Source organism: Thalassophryne amazonica, chromosome 15 (assembly GCF_902500255.1).
Source record: "Thalassophryne amazonica chromosome 15, fThaAma1.1, whole genome shotgun sequence".
In the NCBI taxonomy this organism is placed as follows: domain Eukaryota; kingdom Metazoa; phylum Chordata; class Actinopteri; order Batrachoidiformes; family Batrachoididae; genus Thalassophryne; species Thalassophryne amazonica.
This window is the reverse complement of record NC_047117.1, coordinates 74,821,340-74,843,633: the sequence shown is the minus strand read 5'-3', so window position 1 is coordinate 74,843,633 and position 22,294 is coordinate 74,821,340. Positions and strand designations below refer to the sequence as shown.

General features: G+C 39.1%; 1 protein-coding gene across 1 annotated transcript; it reads left to right on the top strand.

Moving 5' to 3' along the window:
- The first annotated feature begins 573 nt into the window (after positions 1–573).
- On the top strand, positions 574–22,252 carry LOC117526770 (F-box only protein 8-like). Its single transcript, XM_034188847.1, is given in 9 exon segments — positions 574–742; positions 4,850–4,952; positions 7,703–7,786; positions 8,354–8,498; positions 10,479–10,500; positions 10,502–10,606; positions 10,710–10,828; positions 11,137–11,333; positions 21,194–22,252. Coding segments are annotated over 8 exon segments (963 nt in total). The 5' UTR covers positions 574–742; the 3' UTR covers positions 21,382–22,252.
- Positions 22,253–22,294: the final 42 nt, after the last annotated feature.

Below are 22,294 nucleotides of genomic sequence, written 5' to 3'. Positions count from 1 at the left end.
TGCAGATAATTCTCTGTATCAGTGTTTGAATTTTTTCAATACATCTAAACTTTGAAGTCTGTTTCCTGTCCAGTTCTTTTTGAGATCACTCACCACATAAAAGAACTCAACAGTTAGGAACAGACAACACAGAACTTTCCATCACACGAACCACTAACAGACCCACCTTGCCTAACAAAGAACTTGTTTTTTTGATGTCATCACTCAATTTGCATGTAATTGTTATCGATGCTGTAGGAGAGAGGAATAACGTTGTGGGAGGAACAAAAAGTGAGCAGAAAACATCCTAAATATGTTTAGAACTACAAATTAACTTTCTTCTGTTCATTCTTAGTCTTGGAACTGACAAAAGTAACCCAAAAGAGACAGTCTAGCTGAGTTACTTGTTTGTTTGTTTTTATTTTTCTTCACCAGAAGTCTCCAATAACACCAGGAAAAGTCGCTAGTTTTCTTGTTAGTCGTTTTTTTGAAAAACAAACAAAATCGCACTTTAGACAGAGAGGCGTGTTCGGGTGCCTTTCGTCACACGTATACACACGCACGCTCCACCCTTTATGCATTAATGAGTTCTGACTTTCTGATTGGCTGAGAAATGATCGCGAGCCGCAGTACTAAATGGTAATCATCCTCTTTTTGCATCCTGCACAACCTGAAGTAACATCTGGATCGTTTTAACATCAGAGAAACTGTCTCCAGCTGTCCTTGCGTTGGCTCCAGTTGTCAGAGGAATAACTAAACTCAGGTAGGTAGCTGAATTTACTGCGCTGTGTTGTCTCGTAGTGACATATTGACTTTTGTTTTTAATTAAATCTCTTGTAAATGCGCAGCTAGACCAACCATTTATGTAAACACTTGTTTTTTAACGTCTATAAAACTAGCTGGTTAAGCTAACTCGGGGATTTGGAGAAACTCTACATGATTGACAGCTAACTTTGACCAATAGTAAGACAGTTTGAATGAGTTTTTTTCGTGCTGGACCAGTGATTGAGTAGAGTGGGCGGAACCCACCGGTCATACAACCTTGCTGGTTCCAACAGTGATGTTTACAACAGTGTAACACAGATACCGACAAACAGAACGTCATTATAACAAGTCAGATCACTATTTATTACATACATATTATTGACATTATTATTTGAAATTTATTTATGACTAGTCGGAATATTAGCTGATTTGTAATTGATAGTGAATGTTATTTTTAAAATGTTTAATTTTGACCAGTAAACGTTGTATGGAGAATATTCTTAAAATCTATACTGATATATTTGACTGAAATGTGAATTTTGTCAGATTAAAATTCACAGGCATAGCTCAAAGGTTCTCACACGTGTGTCAGCACCCCCAAGTAAAATTACAAAGCTGAATTAAAAATCTATCAGATTTAAATTAAATGTGGATCAACAGGCTAGTAGAGGAGCTGTGGAGAAAATAAATACAAATGTCCAACATATCTCTAAATACAGACATGTATCATTATTGGAAAGAGGTGTCTAAAAACGTCAGAAATGGAAATGAGGCAAAAAAAATGTTAGAAAAGACTGATTTGTGCAAATCAAAAAGAACATCCACAGTAAAAAGATACACACACGAAAGCTGCAATGTAAAAAGTATTCGACAACTAATCTAATAATCGATGAATCCTTTTGAGGTTTTTTTTTCTATACAGATTCTCTGATTACAGATTTTTAAATGTGAATGCTTTCTGGTTTATTTTAGTAGTTTCTTTACTCCTGTGGGGTAGTAAACAAGATATTTGAAGATATCATCTTAGGCTCTGAAAAACACTGATTGACATTTGTCACTGTTTTCTAACATTTTATGGACCTCACAATATATGAATAGAGAAAATAGACAATCTATTATGAAAATACTGTCATTGTTAGTTGTAGCCCCCCCCCCACACACACACATTAAAATCTCTGCCCAACAGTTTCTAGAGTTAACAAACATCAGAAATACAAATAATCAATAAGAGTTACAACACTGAAATTGTTATTTTGTACTTGTTTAGACAATAAAATCTTGACTACTGCCTTTGATGTGTCCAGTTGAACCAAAAATTAATTAATTAAAAAAAATTTATAAAATGGAATTCTGTTTCTGTGTAGGCTCTCAGTTGTCCAGGTGGATGGAATGGTGGATGGAAAATGGAATTCATAAAAATTTAAATATTTAATATTTGGGAAACACAATGGGAGTGATGATGCTGTTCTGTCATCAGAGAAGACACATTCTTGAATTGTGAATCACTCAGCGCTATGAAGCCTGATGAGTGCTGTCATCTGGACACTTCAAATCTTATCTCATCTTGGTCTGTCAGTATATGGTGAGCTGAATGTGCAGAGCCTGGAATATTTTGTTGTGCTTGTAATTGTGTATTGGATTGACATACTGTCTTGTATTGACTATATTTCTTTTAATTATGGCCTAATAATCCTGTTTTATTTCTGTATGATTTCCATCAGTGTGAAGTGGCAGGTCTGTATAGAAAATTACTAAATGGATATTTTGAATGATCAGTTACGTTACAAAATTCATTATTATTATTATTATTATTATTATTATCATCATCATCATCATCATCATCATCATCATTAGGGGTGGTGGCCAAGTGGTTAGTGCAATTGGTTTCAGTGTGGAAGGTTCGCAGTTCAAACCCCACCCCTGTCACATTTCTCCATGTAACGTGGAGTCGCATCAGGAAGGGTATCTGGCGTAAAACTTGTGCCAATTCAACATGCAGCTCCACCTCCGATTTGCAGTGGCAGCTCCGAGTGCAAACAAGGGAGCAGCCAAAGGCACTTACTTTTTATTATTATTATTATTATTTGGTAGTAGTACTAGTAGTATTTATATTTTAAAGAATTTTTCCATGATCCAGTGAGAATTCAAAGTGAGGTCAGGTATGATTGAAGAGTGCTCACGTACTGTCACTGGGGAAATTCCAAATATGCAAACTTGCCCTGCTAGATTTTTCCTGCTTGCCAGTAGGAGGGATCTGAGATTCAAACTCGTATCTCTTGCTACCTGAGTCATAATACCCTTACAGAAACAATACCATTGCACAAGGCCTTATGTAACCCATTATGTCACAGGCACCTTGTCATTGCGCAGTTTTTAGTTTTATGTCACAGGTGTGTCCACTCCCTTAATGTTCTCCATCGCTCATGTTCGAGTTGATTTATTTTTGCATTCAAGGGTTGTCCATGTACAGCTTTTCCTATGTTTGTGACTGTTCTCAACAAAAGCTAAACCATGTTTTAGAGCGTGTTTTCCACAAACAGAATCTCAAAGTGTTGCCGAAAATTCTGTGTGTGTGTGTGTGTGTGTGTCTGTGTGAGCGAGAGAGAGAGTTTCTAAATGGGTGTTGTATGATTTAATATCTGCTTTTTTCCAGATAATTTTGTTCTAATGATTTCTTCAAACAGAATGGTCTTTGGACTACTTAAGGAGGTGAAGCAGATGAAATGAGAATTGGTACTTCTAAATTTGAGGCCACAGCACTCTGCTGTAAATTGGCCGATTGCTCCCTCAGATTTAGGGTCAGTGATAGTTACAGTAGTTCCAAGTGAATGACATTAAGTATAAGCCCCTTTCACACCGGGCCTGCTTTGAGTTGCTTCATGTGGCATCATGATGATGCAGGAATGTCTGCATCAGGTGCGCGCAGCAGGGGGGCAGAGAAGAGGTGAGGGCGCAGAGGAGGATCTGCAGGCAGTCTGGCTGCAGCTAGACTGTGCTCTCTGATTTCTCTCCTAGTTTCTAATTGTTTTTGTGCAGGGCTGCAGATCTGCACTCTGATTTCTGTTATAGTTTATCTTTCTTCCTTTGACCGCGAGCTGCATGTGCGCGCGCGAACGAACCATCCATGAGTAAATGTGGTGATGTCTGGAGTTATACTTGATGTGGACATGTCCTGTCTCTGGCAATCAGTCTGTGAGCAGGACTTAATGTCCTTTTTTGTCCTTTATTTAACACAATGATGAGAGAGTTTGAGGGGAGAGCAAGGAACTGCCTGCAGCCAGCCAGTTTTTTTTCTTTTAATTGTTAACATGTGCGCGCGCGAACAAATCATCTGCGGGTGCACTGGAGATGTGTGGAATTTTAACTGGATGTGGACATGTCCTGTCTCTGGCAATCAGTCTGTGAGCAGGACTTTTATGGACTTTATTTAAACACAGTTGTGAGAGAATTTTTAAGAGTAAGTAGCTGCAGGAGCAGCCAGGCTGCAATCAGCATTTTTCTTCTGTGTTCTTTTTGAGCGTGTAGTTTTACTGCATTGTGTACATGGTATAAAAACAATCCTGCATGATTTATACTTCGGGAACAATGAAACACAGCAGGAATCATAAATTGGCGTCAGGTAACGTTGTACTGTGAGGGTGTGGTTTCCAGTCACATTGAGTACCGTTGCTTTGCCCTGACTTGCGTTGAAACCACTTCCTTTCTGCGTCCTGTGCTCAACACAGAAAAAATTAAACATGGTTAATTTTTGGCGTCTGATTTGCTTCGTCCTTTGTTACGTCACAGTGTTCTGGCGTTGAGCTACATCATCTCTGCACTAGGTTGCATCCACGTGGCGTCGTCATGACACCACACGATGCGACTCGAAGTGGGCCCGGTGTGAAAGGGGCTTTATTTGGGAAGTGAAGTCAATTCAGGTCAAGGGAAGTCAAGTCAGAAATGTAGATGTTGCTTTGAGCACTGTAGTGACGATTGTCTACGCTTTGTTCCATGCCTGAGCTCATGAACTCTGAGTAGTGCTGGAATAATTACCAACGACTACTATTATACTGGGTTAGATCTTGTAGATGATTGACTCGTATTGTTTGAATGTGCTGCCTCATAGATGGGTCAGGCACTGTGGAGGCTTCCTCCCAGACAACAGCAACAGCTTCAGGAAGAGCTAGCAGACCGACTGGCTGATCGAGGAGGAGGAAGACGAGAGCAAGGTACACCAGACTTTCTTTTGATGTGGCTATCACTTTTAGCATATGAATGCTTTTCCATTTTGCTACTACTGTGTACCCATCAGGGTTCTTTTATTTAACTTGGCACAGCTGCATGAATCAAAGATACCAACCACGACAATGATTGATGGGATAATTGGGCTGAAAAAAAAGAATTTGTCTGCAAATTTCATGTCTTCTCTGTTGATTCACTGTTACGGCATGACAAATATTTATTGACTTCTTTTTCCAGATGAGAACACCACAACCCTCCTCACCCTTATGGTAGGGATGGGTAGACTACTTGCAGTTGTGCTCAAACGTTTACATATACCCTGGCAGAATTTATTTGCTTATTTATTTATTTTGGCCATTTTTCAGAGAATATGAATGATAACACAAAAACATTTTTTTCCCCACTCATGGTTAGTGGTTGTGTGAAACCATTTATTGTCAAACAACTATGCTTACACTTTTTTTAATCATAATGATAGCAGAAGCTACCCAAATGACCCTGATAAAATGTTTACATACCCCAGTTCTTAATACCATGTATTGTCCCCTTTAACATTCATGACAGCTTGGAGTCTTTTGTGATAGTTGTGGATAAGGCTCTTTATTTCCTCTGATGGTAAAGCTGCCCATTCTTCTTGGCAAAAAGCCTCCAGTTCTTTTAAATTCCTGGGCTGTCTTGCATGAACTGCACATTTGAGATCTCCCAGAGTGACTCAATGATATTGAGGTAAGGAGACTGAGATGGCCACTCCAGAACCTTCACTTTATTCTGCTGTAGCCAATGACAGTTCAACTGGCCTTGTGTTTTGGATTGTTGTCATGTTGGAATTCCCAAGTAAGTCCCATGCATAGCTTCCGGGCTGATGCGTGCAAATGTTTCTCCAGTATTTTCTGGTAACATGCTGCATTCATCCTGCAATCAATTTTGACCATGTTTCCTGTGCCTTTGTAGCTCATGCATCCCCAAAACATCAGAAATCCACCTTTGTGCTTCACAGTAGGAAGGGTGTACCATTCATCATTAGCTTTGTTGACTCCTCTCCAAATGTGAGGTTTGTGGTTGTGGCCAAAAAGTTCAGTTTTGTTCTCATCACTCCAAATGACTTTGTTCTCTGTGTTGTTTGGTGTTGTGTGAGCGGGATACTTTGTGGCATTTGCGTAGTAATGACTTTCTTCTGGCGACTCGACTGTGCAGCCCATTTTTCTTCAAGTACCTCCTTATTGTACATCTTGAAACAGCCACACCACTTTTTTTCAGAGTCCTGTATTTCAGCTGAAGTTATTTGTTAATTTTCTTTGCATCACGAACAATTTTCCTGGCAGTTAACTACCTGTCCATGGTTTGGTTCCAAAGGAATCTCTCATTTTTCACTTCTTAATTAGAGTTTGAACACTGCTGATTGGCATTCTTAGTCCCTTGGATATCTTTTTATGTCCCTTTCCTGTTTTATACAGTTCAATTACATTTTCTTTGACAATTCTTTTGCTTTCCCTATGACTCAGAAACCAGAAATATTAGTGCAGCACTGAATGAAAGATGCGAGGGTCTGTCAGGAGCACAGAAACTCTCTGACTTTTTATACACACACGCTGATTACAAGAAAATAAATCACAGGTGAGGATGATTACATTTTTTAGCCATTCAAACCTGTTTGTGTCAACTTGTGTACATGTTATCAGGCCAAAATAACCAGGGTATGTAACCTTTTGATCAGGGTCATTTGGTTAGTTTCTGTTGTCATTATGATTTAAAAAGAGTAAACACAGTTGTTTGACAATAAATGGCTTCACACAACCACTAACCATGAGTGGAAAAAAACCCCCAAAAGTTTTTGTATTATCATTCATGTTCTCTGAAAAATGGCCTAAAAATTCCAAAATTCTGCCAGGGTATGTAAACTTTTGAGCACGACTGTATTCCAAGTCCAAGTCAAGATGAAGACCTTAAAGGATCAAGCTTGAGTCAAGACCAAGAATTATGGATTTTGGAGTGGTCGAGACTGAGTCAAGACTGTTTTTGTTTTGTTTTGTTTTTTTTGTTATTTATATGGCACAATATTAAAATACACCTCACGCGTACCCACATACACTCTGCTTGTACACAAAGAGATCATCATCACATCGAAATACAACAAAGCTGAATTGCAAAACAAAAATTAAAAACAAAATAAAAGCAAACTTTCATTGAAAAATGCAAAACTTGAATAATTCTGGTTTCTACCATATTTTTATGCTGGTTTTCTGTGGCAGATGTGGGTGTGGGGTCCTGTGTGTATCTGGTCAGCTATGTAGGGACCAGGTGGTAGATGGTGGTGGATGAAGAAGTATTGTAGGAAGTGCCTCTGACACTTTACGTGCATTAACCTTTCAAAAAAAAACCTGTGCATTCTAAAGAGCAACATGCCAGTTGTTGGTGCATCTGTCTCTAAGTTAATGCCAGTTAATGACACTCTGATTGTTTTGTTTTTTTCCTTCATGTTTCTCCAAAAACACACCCATGACTGATTCTGGCAACTTTGCACCATGCTCCGTACGCTGCACTCAGACTTTGTGCCGTGTAAACGAGTTACATGGCCTCAGGATTTGCTTTAGAAGTTGTGTGATAGATTTTCAAGATAGGGCCCTTCATTAGTCTTCTATTACACTGCCTCCTGGAATCTCTGATAAAGTTATGCTAAGGAGGAGGAATCAATTAAAATAGGCAAAAGAATAAAACAATCCACTATGATCTGTCTTAGGGAGAGCTGGAGGAACCCAAAGAAGAGGTCCCCAGAGCTGTTACAGTCCAGACATCTACCATCTGCTGAGAACTCGCAAAGGAGGTGTGAACACACAAATTCACCAAACATATAGGTCTTATTATTAAGGCTCTGTCAAATACAACATGAAATTAAAGTCAATCTCCTCATTGGTTACTGGTAACCAAAACCTTTACATAAAACTGGAATAGTGATGTTAAAATTCTTTCTTCTTACTTTTCTAAGCTTCAGTTCACTCTAGTGGGCTACTTGAAACATCATGGTGAAAAAGAAATGTTCTTTTTCTACTCATATTGTTTTACAGATTTGTTGTAGTAAAACTGCAGCGTCATTTGTCTGGATTATTCAGGGCAAAATATTTGAATCATTCTGTTTGAGGGAATGAGGATGAGGATTTGTACCAACAAAACTATTTTGTCCCTTTCATAAAGACAACAGGACATTAACTTTTAAAAAGAAGCACCCAACACAAAATTTTGTTATTATTTACATGATACTGATAGTATAGAAAAAGTACATTTTGGGCAATGACACAAGTTAAAACTACTATTTTTTTTTCAGTGCAACTTGTAGGAAATGCTGTGATTTTATTCTATAAAGTAACTGTTATTTTTTTTGTGGTGTTTGTAGGCAAAGAGCAGCATGGCTTTATAGATTTGGAGATGCTTCCACCAGAATTAGGCATCACTATATTGTCTTACTTGAATGCTACGGACCTGTGCCTGGCCGGCTGTGTGTGGCAGGAACTTGGAAATGACGAATATCTGTGGCAGGGGTAAGAATGTGAAAGTATAGGTCATTCTTACATAATTATATCCTCTAGAACTGTGCAGCAATGAACTTTGCTGTGGTGCGGTCATAATTAAATAGTGATTTGATGAAGATTAAATACTTTTGATCAAGGAAAAGGGAAATTAAAAGGGTTCTTTACAATATGTAAAATAAATTTAAACAGTTTTGAGTGGCGTCACAACTTACTCAAATGAAATAAAAATGCCATTGAATTGTCTGCACTTTAGGCCTCCACTTGTACCTCATAAAACAAGTTGCACATCCAATGAAACTCTGTCGGTCTATGACGGGTTGTGCTGGTTGTACACAGTCTACTGGCTCTACAGGAGAAACACTTGGGTGGCAGAAAACAGAGCAGTGCTGCCGCTGTGTTTGTCAGTAGTCTCCCTTCTCCACGCTGTCATGTTAAGAATCCCGGGCCCCTCTGTGTGCCAGGCTGTATGACAACAAAGTGAAAATTCATGTGCTGTGAAAACAGCCAAATCTCCCCACTGTAAGACACAATAACCATATGAAAGTCACAGTAAGTCAGTAGAATAAAGAGTGTAGCATGCAATAGTGATCTTATTCCCTATACTCCTATTCAATAATTACCCTGATACGGTGAAAATGGAGAACCGTCATGCATATATTGAAGAATATTACTTACCCTTCCAACAATACTATCCTGAAATATGAGTGATATCATTATTCAGCCACGTATATGATTTGCAAGGACTTTGCAATTCTGTCATGATCTGGGTGGCCCTGAAATGGGCTGTTGGGGGTTTCCAATCAGATGATCCTGAACGAAAGTTGGATAACCGGTGCCCCCGTCTCAGCACCTCTCCTCTCCAGGAGCCCAGACTTTACGGCTCCAAAATGCCATTTGTCCAGTGTACATCTTCAAGTTCTGCAGGCTCCTGTCTGTCGTCATCTGACCCGATACCCAGGAAATTACCATTGGAATCCTCTGTCATAAATATTTCCCTGAGTAATTCCCTATTCCCCGGTTCAATGTTGACAGGTATGTTGTCTTCATCAACAACAGTATCTGCAGTAGTCACTATGATTCAATCGCTTTCTCTCTTCCCACTCACACGGTCGGACAACCCCCCAATACTGGCGGAGAGACTTGTCTGACCAATGCAAAATGAGCATTGGAACGGAAATATGTCTGACGTACACATGTGGACGGGGCTTCAGCTGATCCTTGGTGTTCATTGGTTATAACACCGGTTCTGGGTGTACCCTCCCAACACTAAATATAGTGGACCGGCAACCAGTGAAAGTTTCTCCTGGGAGCGATATTTAGAGGACTGGGAGGGAGCGTAATGCATGGCCGTCCACTATATATCGAGGACCAGCAGCACTAGGGTTAAACAGTCAGTATTATTGGAAGGCGCCTGCGTGCGAGTTGCTTTAATATGCTGAACAAATTTCCTTCAGTGGCAAGGAATTGCTGCAGCCTTTTCCTGCCTTTACAGACATTGTGTGAATTGATTCTACAATTTCGGCATGATCCATCATGAGGACTTGGTAGTGGCCTACTGTTGGTCTCGAACTCACACCCTCAACCTTATCACCACGGGCAACCATACTGGGCACACATGCTGCCAACAGCATTGCTCTCAGAATCACTGGAAGACGCAGTAGCAAAGAGTTCTTTGAGTGGAGGATGTTACTGTCACATCAGTGATGGTTTTTTTTTTTACTTGATATTCACAGTTAACAGTAACAGATTACAAATGCAAATAGAAATCTTGGTATCTCTAAAGCAGTGATTCACATTCACAGCGTGTGACTCACTACTGCTTACTTCTTCTTTTGTCACATCAGTCACATTGAACAGATTCTAAATTTCAGGTTAAAAGTCAGATATTGAATGAGAGGAGCTGCTGTCTTCAGGAGAGGTTTTGGCCGTTAAAGTTAATTTCTTTGTTGTTGTGTTTTGTTTTGTTTTTCTTGTGTGTTGACCCATCAGACTGTGTAAGTCAACTTGGGGTCCACTGCTCCATCTACAACAGAAGACTACCGGCTGGTTTCTCCTATCGGAGACTTTACCTGCAGCTGGATGAAGGCAGCCTAACATTCAACGCTAACCCTCAGGAGGTAACTCATGAGTTAGTAGTTGGAATATGTCAAATAACGGTAAGAAATCTGGCTTTTTTCTCTACTCAGAATATATATTGTCGTTTGCTCTGTCTGTGTGTAGGGTATCAGTTATTTCATGTCTAAAGGAATACTCGTGGACCATCCCACTGAGCTTGCCAAGTTCATCTTCTACACCAGACGGCTCAACTGGAAGATGTTAAGGATTTACCTGGATGAAAGGTTAACACACATAATCGACACAAAACCACAAACACAATACAAAGCCAACTTTCTTCCATGTCCATTAAAGTTTGGTTTTGTCCGGCATCTGTTTAATATGTATGTGTTTTCACAAACATGTGCTGACCAGGAAAGCATTTGTAAATTAATCTAAATTTACCTCTCTGATGGCTGCAGTCATATACCGTGCTGTGCTCCTTTCTTAAGTGGTTTACAGAGTTTGTTAAGGAGGTTTGGTGGGGAAATGGCTGATGTTTGGTGTGTTAGATGAAAACCAACTGAATTAATGGTAAACTGTGTCTGTGCAGGCGTGATGTGCTGGATGAGTTAGTGACCCTCCATAACTTCAGCAACCAGTTCCTGCCCAATGCTCTGCGGGACTTCTTTAGACACATCCATGCACCAGAGGAAAGAGGAGAATATCTAGAAACCCTGATCACAAAGTTCAGCCACAGATTTTGTACCTGCAACCCAGGCCTTGTTCGAGAACTGGGCCTCAGTCCTGGTAAACGTTTCACACAAACACACACACAGAGGATATGTTTTAAAAAACCTTCACTGAATACAACCCCAATCCCAATGAAGTTGGGACGTTGTGTGAAATGGAAATTAAAAACAGAATACAATGATTTGCAAATCCTCTTCAACCTATATTCAATTGAAATGGAGCCTGCAACACATTTCAAAAAAAGTGGGACAGGGGCAACAAAGACTGGGAAAGTTGATGAATACTCAAAGGACAACCTGTTTAGAACATTCCACAGGTGAACAGGTTTAATTGGAAACAGGTGAGTGTCATGATTAGGTATAAAAGGAGCATCCCCAAATGGCTCAGCCATTTACAAGCAAAGATGGGGGGAGGATCACACTTTGGGAACAACTGCATGAAAAAAATAGTCCAACACTTTAAGAACAATGTTCTCAAAGTTCAGTTGCAAGGAATGTAGGGATTCCACCATCTACAGTCCATAATATCATCAGAAGATTCAGAGAATCTGGAGAACTTCTTACGTAAGCGGCAAGGGCCGAAAACCAACACTGAATGCCCATGACCTTGATCCCTCAGGTGGCAATGCATTAAAAACCGACATCATTGTGTAAAGGATCTTACCGCGGGGGGCTCAGGAACACTTCAGAAAACCATTGTCAGTTAACACAGTTCGTCGCTACATCTACAAGTGCAAATTAAACTCTACCATGCAAAGCGAAAGCCATACATCAACAACATCCAGAAACGCTGCTGCCATCTCTGGGCCCAAGCTCATTTGAAATGGACAGACGCAAAGAAGAAAAGTGTGCTGTGGTCTGATGAGTCCACATTTCAAATTGTAGTCCACATTTCAAATTGTTTTTGGGAATCATGGACGTTGTGTCCTCCGGACAAAGAGGAAAAAGACCATCCAGATTGTTACCGTGCAAAGTTCAAAAGCCAGCATCTGTGATGGTATGGGGGGGTGTTAGTGCCCATGGCATGGGCAACTTACACATCTGTCATGGCACCATCAATGCTGAAAGGTACATCCAGGTTTTGGAGCAACGCATGCTGCCATCCAAGCAGCTTGTTTTTCAGGGACGTCCCTGCTTATTTCAGCAAGACAATGCCAAGCCACATTCTGCACGTGTCATAACAGCGTGGCTTCGTAGTCAAAAAGTGTGGGTACTAGACTGGCCTGCCTGCAGTCCAGACCTGTCGCCCAATAAAAATGCGGTGGCGCATTATGAAGCGCAAAATACGACAACAGAAACCCTGGACTGTTGAACAACTGAAAGTCGTGCATCAAGCAAGAATGGGAAAGAATTCCACCTCCAAAGCTTCAACAATTAGTGTCCTCAGTTCCCAAACATTTATTGAGTGTTGTTAGAAGGAAAGGTGATGTAACACAGTGGTAAACATACCACTGTCCCAACTTTTTTGAAACATGTTGCAGGCATCAATTTCAAAATGAGCAAATATTTGCACATAAACAATAAAGTTTATCAGTTTGAACATTAAATATCTTGTCTTTGTGGTGTATTCAGTTGAATATAGGTTGAAGAGGATTTGCAAATCATTGTATTCTGTTTTTATTTACATTTTACACAAAGTCCCAACTTCACTGGAATTGAGGTTGTACATTTGGGACATAAGCCATTAAAACATACAGTTTAGTACTCTATGCAGGGGTGCCAATTTCCCACGGATCTGCAGTTTCCCGTGTTTTTTGTCTCACCAGGAAACATATGTGAGATCAGTGTAAATCCGGTGTAAAATTCTGGGGAGGGGGGGTTGATGTCGGGACCCTGAGAAGGTGAGCTGTAATCAAATAAAACATCTGCCTAAATCAATTCAGAAACATCTCTGATAAGACATCTCACGTTTTCACATCCTGATCCAAGACTGAAGGATAAATGTAACGTGGCACCGCTCGACCACATAACAACAAATGAGAGACACTGTTACAAATTGTACCATTCTGCTGCAGTGAGATGATTTAAAGTCCACCAAAATGCCGAACTGACATTTTTTGTTTTTTTTTAAATCATCATTGATATGGAAAAGCTAACACTTCTGGTAAGTCTTTGATCTTATTATATCATGATTTTGTCGGAATTTCTTGTCCGTTGACATGATTCAAGTTATTTCACACAAATGCAAACTCTGTCCTCCTAAATCTGCATTTTCTGTTCTTTTTCTGTTACATGGACATAAAATATTCATGTGGAGAAAAATATGACAAACATTTAACATGCTCATAGAAGTCAAATACCGACGTGAAAAATATTTAAGGATGGGTATCAGGAACCGGTTCTTTTCGGGTATCGTTAAGAAAAGATTCGTTAAGAAATGATGTTAGCCTTTTTGCTTATCGGTCCTTCAGAGTGGCCGTTCTTTTTGGGGGTGTTTGTCAGGAAAATGTTAGACCCTGCAGCGAGTCTGTAATCAACCGTTTCTGCAGCGTGGCTTTGCTTTGAATCTTGAATCAGTGAAGCAGCAACCTGTTATGGTCTTCTGAAACATTTGATAGGTGTATTTTATAACTTAAAAACGGGACCGGTGTTAACACGTTAGCATGTCTATGAGGTTTTCAGTGTTAAAGTTAGCATTAAGCTGTTCGCATCTCAGCACGTTTGTATGCATTTGTTTTCTGTATAATAATTAATGGCTCAGCGTTTGTTGGCATTAAAGAGTCCAATGTATTACAAATTGTAATTTTTTAAAATTTATTTTTATTTCTATATTAATAATAATAGCAACAACAACAGTAATAATAACTAATAATGCTACAATACAGTTTTAGAGAAAGACAGAAAGAACCTGATAAAACAAAACACAACAGAAAAGCAACTAACAATGAACATAAATAAATGAATATAGAAATAAATAACTGTTTCCTGTGAACACCTAGTGACTCTTACATCTCCACTTCATCCCGTTTTAATTAATTTTAATGACAATTTGTTTCGGTCAAACCATATTTTCAATTTGTTAATTTCTTCAGTGATTTCCTCCAGAACTATCTGCCAAGCTAGAAAACTGCTGCATCCTAGTAAGAGCAGAATACTATTGGAATGAATTTGAATAAGGAAAGTTGGGTTTTTTCTCAGCAAAATGGATGCTGCACTCACTACAGTTTATTGTCTGGAATAGCCCCAGATTGCATTTCAGAGCCTCTAGAATTCAAAGATTTTCATGCGGGTGGTGTTGGGGGGTAATTTTAGGTTTCAGGGTTTTTTTTGTTTTTCACCACTTTCATCCCTGAATATGTCAATTGTGAGTCACTTTTGTGCAGATTAAAGTTACTAACTGGCACTCCTGTCTTGTTGCGAGAAAGAAACGAGAATCGTCCTCCGTTCTGTTCACACAGCTCCAAACGCTGCACGGCTCTCTGCCAAGTTAAGTTAGAACAATAGAGTCCAGTCGGAATTAAGAACTTCAAAGCGAAACACTGTTTAAATCAATTGCCACATCTTTCCAAATGTTGTAATAAAAACTACAATTGATCAGAACATTTTTTCCCTCCCTAAACGAGACGTCCTGCGCTGACGTGCAGCGGTTGGCTGAGCTCAGCTCAGAGGTATGGAGAGACATTCATGCCAAAATGTCTGAAAGGAAAAGCTTTTAACAAAAACTACAGATTTTTTATTTATGTCCAGAGATCGAGGATCCAGTGACCAATTTAAAATGTTGACATAGAAAACCTGTAAAGCCTACTTTTAGTACACAGAAAATTCACAAGAGGTATCAATAAGGGAATCGATAAAGAATCGTATCAATAAGAGGAATCGATAATGGCATAGATATTGATAAAATCTTATCAATACCCATCCCTAAAATACTTTGTGCGTTATTTTGTGCAACACGTAAATGGTCAGTATCTCATAAATGCTGACGTCAGCACTGGATGGAAAACTCATATGAATCTGTGTTCCTGAGAACTAAAAGTGATATTGGTGACTTACTGAACAGTAGGTGCAGCTTTACTTGTATCAAATTTGATTTTTGTTGATGTTGAGACATTATTAGTTGTTATAAAAGCAGAAATTACTGTTCTTTTTCTGTTACAATAGAACAGTTACAGTCCAATGCAAATATGTGGTTTTATAAAATAGTAATAACACTGTATTCTAATCCATGTGACAGACTGTGTATTATAGTTCTGTCATCATCAATATGGGAAAATTTCCTTTTTATGACTAAAATGAGCATGAAAATTTAACTGAGAAACACAGTGCCTTGCAAAAGTATTTAGCCCCTTGGTATTTCTTGCATTTTAATTTGTTTATGGAATTTCAAATACAGAAAGTAAATTGGGCGTCTCAATATAAAAAAATTCTAAAATTATCTTTCTTAAACTCAAACTCAAAGCAAATCTCTGTAATTTGATTTAAATGAATTCAAAATACAAGTATAAAAGGCAGGATGATGGGTTGCATAAGTAGTGGCCCCCTTTTGTATAATACCTAGAAATAATCAGTTTTATTTCCAGTTTTCTTCAGACAACTCAGGGGATGGATATATGAACATTTCCAAGTCACTGAATATGCCTTGGACTTTACTTGCATCAATTACAAAGAAATACAAACAGTAGGGCACTCTATGGCAAATGGAGCCAAGCTTCTCCCCCCTGCGCACAACTTAGGCAGCCATTCCTGAATATTAGATACACAGCACAATGCAACTCTATGACAGCCTGGTGTGAAAGGGGATTAAATTGGGGAATGGCTGGTCTCAAGAAAAATGGCTTTAAAAGTGATGATTTAATTGTGTTGTACTAAAGAAGCACACACTTAACTGTATGAAAATTCAGTAAGGTATGTCTTCTAGAATATATTCCATTTCTAAGGTAGAACTCTACTAGTGTATACTAAGGTATATCTAAATATCTAAAAAAAAGAAGAGTAGAATAGAAGAGTAGAATAGAGTAAAGTAGAGCCACTTAGGTGCCTGTTCTTGAGAACCAGGAATGGTAGGTTGAAAAGCTTTTTTATCCCACGGGCACTCTCCCTACCCACCCAAGCGGCTCAAGAAAATGGACATATCATAATAATATATCATAAGACATTCAATAAGAAAATAGAATTATGTATATACTCGTAAGTGATATTTACATAATATGGTTAATAAACAACATATACAAGAAATATGGTTATTATATAATATTATAGGAGTAAGCTTCTAAAACCTAAATATTAATTCTACAGCATTAGCTTGGCTTTGATGTTATTTTATTTTTTCATTTAAGTCATGTAAAAATTTAAAAGGCATACTTTTAGAAATTTTAACACATAAGCTTGATTTCCTTTTTTTAAAATTCATAATATTGAAAAACATTAACATTCTAAAAGTTCAAAGCGACACAAATATGTTTTCACCTCAGCACTGCACAATAGCACAATTTTATTTACCTTCCACACTGTCCTTGCTTTAATTAATTCAGATTACGCTCATAAAATCAATTTCTTGATACCTGAACATTATGAGTTACAGGACATAGTGCACTCCTCTTTGGACCAGTATGCATGCAACATTTTTAGTCACATATTTTTTTTAACATTTAAGTGCATTTACGTGTTTACGTGTGAACAATCTAGACATAAACAATCTTAGGGGGATTCCTCCAAACCAGCACAAAAGATTTAAAAAATGAAATCTGAACTATTTTGATGTCAGCCAAACATTTGATATACAATATTGCCGCATTTAAATGAACTTTGTGACAGTCTTTCTGTCTGAGTGAGACGACAACATTTCTCCTCTTTTCACGTTAGGCCTAATCACTAAAACAGAAGCACGTCAGTCTTCTTTATGTAATCCCTGGCTTTAAGATGGCCAGTGGACTCTCTATTATTCTGTTATTGTCAGCAAACTGTACAGAAACTAGTGCGCGTCTCTGGTACTCTTAACTCCTCGTACCTACTTGTGTGATTAGTGGGATTAGTGTAATGGTTGTGCGCCCGAGGGTACAAATGGATGCACGGCTGCTTCTTTAACTTCACTGCTACTCAGCTCATCCATCTTTTCTGCCACAGTTAAAAAGGAACCTGAACACACATTGGTACACATTTCTGCAAACATTATGGACCTGATCTGTAACATATTGGTGGAAAACCCATCAGACAAGCAAACATAAAGTTTCCAAAAAAGAGACATGACCTGAGTAATACCAAAGGATGGGTAAACCAAGTCCAATTCATAAAACGGTGGTCCAGAAAAATACATAAATAACAGCACGTTATGACATCACAACTGCAAAAGTAAGTTTTTCTTTTTGCTCCAAAGACAACAGGAACAACTGAAAGCTATAAAATACTTTTTGTCAACAACATACAATTTCATTGTTCACTGTGTGGCCTTAGCTTATTTACCTACTGTGTGTGAGACGCTTGTCTTTCCTGTGTTTATATGCTGTACAACCAACAAAATATCACACGTTTATCAACATTATTGAAAGGTTTTCATGAATTGATCTGATCAGACCCTGAAAATCTTAGAGACTGTTTTGAAATTGAAGAACTCATTCAAGGAACCCCGTTGTTGTCCATAGAGTGACATTACAACCCCAGTTCCATTGAAGTTGGGACGTTGTGTAAAATGTAAATAAAAACAGAATACGATTTGAAACTCCTCTTCAACCTCTATTCAATTGAATACACCACAAAGACAAAATATTTAATGTTCAAACTGATAGACTTTGTTGTTTTTGTGTAAATATTTGCTCATTTTGAAATGAAGCCTGCAACACATTTCAAAAAAGTTGGGACGGGGCAACAAAAGACGGGGAAAGTTGATGAATGTTCAAAGAACACCTAATTGGAAACAGGTGAGTGTCATGATTGGGTATAAAAGGAGCATCCCCAGAAGGCTCAGCCGTTCGCAAGCAAAGATGGGGCAAGGATCACCACTTTGTGAACAACTGTGTGAAAAAATAGTCCATCAGTTTAAGAACAATGTTTCTCAATGTTGAACTGCAAGGAATTTAGGGATTCCATCATCTACAGTCCATAATATAATCAGAAGATTCAGAGAATCTGGAGAAGTTTCTACACGTAACGGCAAGGCCGAAAACCAACATTGAACGGACGTGACCTTCGATCCCCTCAGGTGGCACTGCATTAAAAACTGACATCATTGTGTAAAGGATCTTATCGCGTGGGCTCAGGAACACTTCAGCAAACCATGTCAGTTAACACAGTTCTTCACTACATCTACAAGTGCAAGTTAAAACTCTACCATGCAAAGCAAAAACCATACATCAACAACATCCAGAAACGCCGCCGCCTTCTCTGGGCCCGAGCTCATTTGAAATGGACAGACACAAAGTGGAAAAGTGTGCTGTGGTCTGATGAGTCCACATTTCAAATTATTTTTGGAAATCATGGATGTCGTGTCCTCTGGACAAAGGAAACAGACCATCCAGATTGTTACCAGCGCGAAGTTCAGAAGCCAGCATCTGTGATGATATGGGGGGGTGTTAGTGCCCATGAGATGGGCAACTTACACATCTGATGGCACCATCAATGCTGAAAGGTACATCCACGTTTTGGAGCAACACATGCTGCCATCCAAGCAACGTCTTTTTCAGGAATGTCCCTGCTTATTTCAGCAAGACAGTGCCAAGCCACATTCTGCACGTGTTACAACAGCGTGGCTTTGTAGTAAAAGAGTGCGGGTACTAGACTGGCCTGCCTGCAGTCCAGACCTGTCGCCCATTGAAAATGTGTGGCGCATTATGAAGCGCAAAATACGACAACAGAGACCCTGAACTGTTGAACAACTGAAGTCGTACAAGCAAGAATGGGAAAGAATTCCACCTACAAAGCTTCAACAGTTAGTGGTCCTCAGTTCCCAAACACTTATTGAGTGTTGTTAGAAGGAAAGGTGATTTAACACAGTGGTAAACATACCACTGTCCCAGCTTTTTTGAAATGTGTTGCAGACATCATTTCAAAATGAGCAAATATTTGCACAACAACAATAAAGTTTTTAAGTTTGAACATTAAATATCTTGTCTTTGTGGTGTATTCAATTGAATATAGGTTGAAGAGGATTTGCAAATCATGTATATCTGTTTTTATTTACATTTTACACAACGTCCCAACTTCATTGGAATTGGGGTTGTAGTTCACAGGTGCATTTATACTTTGACAGTAGTGGTGTTGACACATTTGTCGCCATGTGCTTAAATACAGCATGCAGCATCTAATTAATATGTTTATCTATGGAAATAAGTGCTTGAAATATGATGTTTCCATTTCTGCTAGCACTGATTTTCCAGTAACGTAATTAATTTTTACATTCTGTTTTTGCATCCAATACTGCCACTGCATGGTCTCTCTGCATTCCTGCAGTCCTGGTCAAAATGGACAAAGTAACAACATAGAAATAATGTCATATAACAACAGCATAGCCATAACATAACAAATGGCACAACAGTAATAAAGCATTGTAATAATAGTGGCTTAGTAATAACAGGAGTAATTACAACATAATATAACAAAGTATATAATATAGTAATACAATATAGCATTAACTAATAACATAGTAATAGCAGGCATCTTTGAGCTGCTCCCATTAGGGGACATCACAGTAGATCATCATTCTCCATTCACCCTTTCATCTCCACCTTTCTGTCACATCAAGACATGCATGTCCTCCCTCACACATCTGTAGGACCACGTGGCTGTGGAGGTCACCCGATTTTCAAGATGTTAATTCAGAATATTGTCAGAAATAAATGCAAATGAGACCGTTGTGTACATTCAGCATATTGAATAACATGTCCACAGTTATTGAAAAAGAGGGACAACTAATGCTTTAATACAGAAGTAGTCCTGCACAGACCCAGAGGCCGGTGCTTCATCCTCTGATACCTACGAGCAGGGGTGGCCAGTAGTGTGCTATGAAGGGCCAGGATGGGCAGATTTTTCTTGCAGCCGATGACCTCAGCAGGTGGTTTTACTGATGAACTCCTCCCATCAAGTCCCGATCATCCTGAAATCACCTGCTGAGGTGATCAATAGCAAGGAAAATCGCACCTCTGGTCCTGGACCCCTGCTGGAGAGTGAAGCGGATGAGAGTCTATGTATGACTCACCCTGGCTGGGACTCCAGTCCATCACAAGTTGCTTTTCCTCTCGGAGGCAAGTAACCATATACAGCTGAGTGGACTGGGACTGGGTCTTGGCTCAAGGATGCACACAGGTGGAATAACCCTGGTCTGTCTATTGGTAATCCAGGTCCTGTCCCACAGAGGATTTGTTTTGTGTTCTTTAGTAACTAATAAATTCATTCAAACTTGTCTGAGGGTAACATTTACTGGTCTGTATTATTTAATTAAGTATGTTATGAAGGCGTTGTTGTTGTCACTAACTTTGTGCATTTAATTTATATATCTGATTTTACAAAATTTCTTTATTGCATTTGTTTCTGACGATATTATGAAATAGGCATTGAAAACCAGGGTACCATAACTTTGACTAGGACTGTATATTTTGCATAACCAAACATGCTTTTCATATCATAATAATATTTAACTTTTCATATCTTTATTTAAGTGTAAGTGGTTAATGGCGAGTGCTTGAAGTTCATGTAAAAACTGAAAACATTCATTTACAACTCAGATTTAAAACTTGACATCTATTGGGGTATTGTTTACATTCTTTATACAAGTGTAACACAAGGAGGCGCTAGATGCTTTTAGGAATTGTTCCGTATGACTGCAGTGTGGCAAAACATGCAGACACACAGTGACAAGAATAAGACATCAGCTTGTCACCAACAAAGACAATCAGTGTTCAGTGGAGACGTTTGGGTAAATTAGTACTTGCATGAATATAGAGCCTGAAGAAAAGATTCCTAACTGACGGTGGTGTTGTGTGTCTGCAGACGCTGTGTACGTGCTGTGCTACAGTCTGATCCTGCTGTCAATCGATCTCACCAGTCCTCACGTCAAAAACAAAATGTCCAAGAGGGAGTTTATCCGGAACACTCGCCGAGCAACCCACAATGTCTCTGATGACTTTGTGGGTCATCTCTATGACAACATATACCTGATAGGACACGTGGCTGCGTAGGTCACCTGGCGTGCTGCACTGGGTGTGCTGCAGAATTCCTTAATCTGCACTGAACAAGTGGAAATGGTTTTCTTAACACACCTGGAATGTATCGAACATTGTGGAGAACTGATTTTAATTTTTTCTGATCTTGTATTTAAAGGTATATTACAGCCAGAATAACATGAGTATTGAAATCAGTAGAAGCTCAAATTTACCACTGCACTGCGAGAGCTGGTGTGTCTCTCACACACGGTAACGTTCCGCGGTTTTAATCGAAGGTGTGAAACAAGGCATTTGAAATGTCCATAGGACCAAACCGCTACAATGAAGGAGGCTTTAAAGTGGAGCGGGTCAGAACCCGAAGATGAACTCTGATGCTGCACTGACAGATGAGGACTGCTGGTTGGTGGAGGGAGCTGAAGCACTGCCTGGCCTGTCACAGGTGTGAGACCACGATGCTCTGAAGCTGCTGCTTTTTATTCACTCAAAAACTGATCCGCTTGAGTCCAGATCCTTTGTGGGGCTGCTAGCTGATAGTGGCAGTGAGGTGTGTGTCCATCTGACATCTTTTTTTTTGTTTTGTATTTGTTTGCTGTAACAGCTGACAACATGAGCAGCATAGGTGGGCACAGCTAACTTTACAGTTAGCTTCAGTACTCACTAATCTGCTCACTGGAACGGTAACTGTAATAATGCTAAACTGCTAAAGCATTTAGCTGAAGCTACCATTAACTCAACTTTTATGATACAAATTTAGCTTCAGCTTTTTTTTTTCTGCTCTAAAACCATAAAAAGTAAACCTAAAGAGCTCAAATGTTAGTATGTTGTAGTGTAAACATGGAGGTTCTCAAAAAAAGGGTTAGCATGCCAAGATAGGCAATGATCAAGATGTATAAATAATTAAATGAAAAACGGGTAGTTTATTCAAAGT